This window comes from Fukomys damarensis, unplaced genomic scaffold, assembly GCF_012274545.1.
Source record: "Fukomys damarensis isolate Sample0158 unplaced genomic scaffold, DMR_v1.0_HiC HiC_scaffold_1, whole genome shotgun sequence".
NCBI lineage: Eukaryota > Metazoa > Chordata > Mammalia > Rodentia > Bathyergidae > Fukomys > Fukomys damarensis.
The window spans coordinates 42,192,144-42,196,895 of NW_022900913.1; the positions used below are offsets into that span (position 1 = coordinate 42,192,144).

General features: G+C 36.6%; 1 protein-coding gene across 1 annotated transcript in view; it reads left to right on the top strand.

Annotated features, from left to right (window-relative positions):
- The first annotated feature begins 300 nt into the window (after nt 1–300).
- Nucleotides 301–4,752, top strand: part of Map3k1 (mitogen-activated protein kinase kinase kinase 1) — a 27,686-nt gene continuing 23,234 nt past the window's right edge. Inside the window, 2 exon segments of the mRNA XM_010626897.3 lie at nt 301–478; nt 2,153–2,353. Coding sequence (XP_010625199.2) covers nt 335–478; nt 2,153–2,353 — 345 coding nt within the window. The 5' untranslated portion in view covers nt 301–334.

The following is a 4,752-nucleotide window of genomic DNA, read 5'->3' on the forward strand; positions in this document are numbered from 1 at the left end:
TTCGTGATTATATTTGTTAATGTAATATTTAATGCTTAAGATCCAACTTGGTAACTGTCCTACAGCAAAGATCTGCATTAATAGTATGGGTAAACCTGCAACTTCTAAGTAGAACCGTTCTTTTTTTCTCATCTTATCAGGCAGCATTCAGCACTATCCACATTGTAAATTTAGCAGCACATTGTATTTTACATATTTTTCAGGCCTTGCTTAAATTATATGGAGTTTTTGTTGAAAGTATAAAACAACCATATTGTTCTTCTACTTGTTCTTAAAAATTATTTCATGTATATCAATTTCTTCTCTTTATTTCTGCCTCCATTTTAGTCGTGAGATGGACAGTAAAGAAACTCTCAAAGGGTTGCACAAGATGGATGATCGCCCAGAAGAGCGAATGATCAGGGAGAAACTAAAGGCAACGTGTATGCCGGCCTGGAAGCATGAGTGGTTGGAAAGGAGAAACCGGAGAGGCCCAGTGGTAAGTGGCTAGGGTTTATCTTCTACAAGGAAGAAATGGAAGACTAAGCATTAAGTAGATTGCTTTGTACGCTTTTTTCTTTTTCATTTAAATGCAATAGTTTTATTTGTTCAATATGCTGCACACTTGAAACAAATCAATTAAACCGTGCTCATTAAGCAATTTAATTGTAGAAACACGACTAGTTGTAGAAGGCTAAATGCTTGAAGCAACACTGCCCTCTAATGTCAGTATCTAAAAATCATTTTATTAAAGTTCTATATTTTATTTCTAAGTTTTTTTAAGAAGTAATTTTTCCAATTTGTTTTAGATGTTCTGTCCCTTCAAACAGAATCCAAGAATCTGAATTCCAGAGATCTTCTAGGAAAGTAGAAAAAATTAAATAGACCCATGGACTTTAACAACATTTTATGAGGTTTGGCGAAAGAAAACCTAGATTAGATTCCTACATTAGGAGAGGCAGAGATGTTGTATTCCTTGCCATGATTATTTTCAAGTATATGAACAGTTGTTACAGTGTCTTAGTACTAGTTCACACCTACACATTATTTTTTTTCTTTTATAATAGGCATGGCAACATAGGATCTGAAATTTGGCACAGGCATAAATTATACCCCTAAAAAAAGATCATGTAGCTCTACATTCATCCCATGTATCTCTACATTCATCCCATGGATCTGTTTAAGTTTAAATTTTAATTAACTAAAGGAAAAATTTAGTTCCTCAGTTGCACTAGTCACATTTCAAATTCCAGTAACCATTGTGGCTAGTGGCTGCCTTTGAGGCAGTACAGTTACAACACCGCCATCCTGTCAGTGCCATTAGAAGTCTGGTATTACCTAGTGTCTGTTTAAAGATCTCAGTAGCCACTGAAGCTCTAGATACCCCTCTAAATTGAGCGGCAGTCTGCTACGTATACTCTTCCCACTGATTCTGATTTCAGCCAACAGCATGCTACAGAGTCAATCTGATTGTCCTTTATGTTCCGGATGTTTTAGCTACCATGGTACCCAGGGGGCTTAAGAGGAGAGTAGTGAGGCTGGGCGTGGTGGCGCATGCCTTTAATCCCAGCACTCGGGAGGCTGAGCCAGGAGGATCGCTGTGAGGCGCTTCACTGGTATTATGGATGCAGAGTTTGGCCTTCTGTTCGTGGCTGAATTCAGTGTTAGAATCCTAATTTTTTTTTTAAAAGGCATTTCTGCTTGAGAGATTGGTGTTAAACATCTTAGCTTCTTTTAGTTTTCTGAGATGCATTTCTAACCTGTTGTGAAATAACTTTAAAAAACAGCAGTATGGTGTTAAATTCATCAGACTATTTACTTAAATTTAGGCTTAGTATTGTTTTCAAGACCCTGAATTTTTCAAAAAGACGGGAAAAACAAAGTTAAAAGTGCTTATTTTTCACATTTGTTTACTTTTCTTGATTTCTGAATGTTAAATAAGAGATATAATATGTCTCAAATTTTGTACAGTAAAATTTCTTAACTAGTGATTAAATTCATACCTATTTGGTGAAAAATAGTCTTTGACATTGATGGCTTAAAAGTAATAACAATATTATTTGGTATATTTAATATTTTATAATAACTCATTTTTATTATCCTAATCTATGATGTTAATTGTATTTATCTTTTATATTTTTAAGTACTCAAAATTCAAATACTTTTTATTCAGGTGGTGAAGCCGATCCCTATTAAAGGAGATGGATCTGAAATGAGTAACTTGGCAGCTGAGTCTCAAGGAGACAGCCAGGCAAGCACTGCTTCTTCAGCCCCCAAGGGCCGGCGCAGCCCGTCGCCTGGTAGCTCCCCGTCAGGTCGCACAGTGAAGTCAGAATCTCCAGGAGTAAGGAGAAAGAGAGTTTCCCCTGTACCTGTAAGTCAATGTTTTGATGAATATGTTATTTCTATCATTTTTAGACTCATACATGATTCAGAAAATATTAGTTGGCAATGATTTTCAAAGTATGGTCTATTGGTCATGGCAAATCTTTCAGAGCTTTCAAAGATGACAAACCGCTGCCTGTGGCACTAGATTTGTCACTTCTGGTCTAAATATGTAAGGTGATTGGTTCCTGTGACCCTTTCTGGGAACCCTTAAGTCAAAACTAGTTTTGCAATAAAACTGATACATTGTCTTCATCTTTCACTGCATTTCTAATTTCAGTGGTGGTGAAGCTGCTAGTGCTTTCATCCAAAATAAGACTATGGTAATAGAATTTGTAGTCTTTTTTGCTCTATATTAGCCATTAAAGGAAAAAGAGGAAAAAAGACAAGTCACTTTCATTTAAGAATGCTTTTGACAAAGAAATACAAATTAGTTTTGTATTAAATTTAAAGCCTTAGTAAACACATGACCTTGCAATATTCAGCTGTTCTCTCTACTAAACCACACACCAAAGAGATTTGCAAAAAGATGAGTGGAAGCATCCTGAGACTTCTACAGGTATAAGTGCGTGGAGTTCATGAAGTCCATCAGAGTAAAAGTGTACCAGAAGCATGGGTAGAATTGCATCATCACACACACACACTCCCAGCAACCCCACTTTTAAAGTAAAATAAGAATCAGAGGGCGATCAATCCTCTGACTGCCTAGAAAGGGGGACAGCAGGGACCAAAGAAAAAGACAATAGAGACTTGTGTAATTTCAAAGTATATGGGGGGCCAGAGTTCAGTACCTCAGAGTGGGCAATGACAAAGACATTCCGAGCTAGCCACTATATATTGGGTACACACAGTAACTGGAGGGAGCATCACGTGACTTGAGTGATGGTCAAAGTACTTGAGGAGCTGATGGAGATCTTAAGTCATGAGGTTCTTCTACTGAAGAGGACTTGTATGGAGAGCATTCTTACAGTGGTGGGTGGGATGGGTTAAGTTTGACAAGGAATTAGTCTCTCCCAGGTGAAACCTTTTTCTTTTTGTATTACTACTCGGTTTTCAAAGAACCAGGATATCTTCAGCTGATGTAATCTTGCAGGTGAGCACCACAGCATTACAGGACCATTGAGGCTTCAGCTGTGACCAGAAACAAAACAGTTGTTTCCAAATGCCATAGCCGGCTTAGGAACAAGGTGACATTGAGCCTTAGACAGCCATAGTCATACTTTATTTATAAAATGATTTTTCCTCAAAATTTCTGTAGAAATGCTCCCAAAAAATAAGCATGAGACCATTAGCCCGAAGTTATTTCTATACCTGGAAGCCAAACTGAGCTTTAGCCAATCACAAACTCAGGACCTTGTACTTGTGAGACAGGTGGTAGAACCACTGAGCTAAATCCCCAGCCCTGAAGTTTACTTTTTCACAGCAGTCTCCCCAGCCCTGGAAGTCACTAATCTATTTTTTGTCTCTATATTTGCCTCTTCTGGACATTTCATTTAAATTTAACCAAATAATGGGTGGTCTTTTGTGACTGGCTTCTTTCTTTTCATATGTTTCCAAGGTTCATCTATGCTATTGCATGCATCAGTACTCCATTTTCAATTGCAAAATAATACTTTTTTTGTTATGAGTATGTCCTGTACTTTATCAATTTAGCTGTTTCCACCTTTTGGCTGTTGAACATATTTTCATTTCTCTTGGGTTTATTCTTGGAGGTGGAATTGCTAGATAATATGTTGAACATTTTGAGGAACTGCTCTACTGTTTCCTGAAGCATCTTAGGCACCACCAGAAGGATCTCACTGCTTCATGTTCTTGCCAACATTTATTATTTCTAACTATTCCGTGAGGCATCCAAAACAACCAGAATTCCACTGAGTATTAGTGGAAAGACCAAGCTCTATGAAAATCAGTTAAATATAATAAAAGCAATAGATGTTACTCTCAGCACAGGAAAAGTTTTGCCTCTCTATGGAGATGTTTTAATCATGCAAAAGTCTCTACATAGTGTAGCTTGGGAGAAGTTGCATGGTAGTATTTGTAGTTAACCAGTTATAGAAGGGATTTAATAAAGCATTAAATAGAAGCCAAGAAAGTATACATTTAAATTTTTACCACTAGATGTAGTCATTTTGTCTGTTTGTGATGTTCACTTACGCTTTAAATTTTGGTTAACAATACTTTTCAAAGACCTCAAATATTTATAGAATAATTTGTAAAATGACCATATGGTTGTCTCTCTCAGCCAGAGATTTATCAATTAAAAAGATAACTGAGATTTTTTAAAGTTTGCCTGAGGTGAGTATGGCAGACAACAGTTTTTTAGCTGACTTTGTTTCATTATAGAGAGTGAGGCTTTGAGGCTCTTTTTTTTTTTTTTTTTTTTTTTTT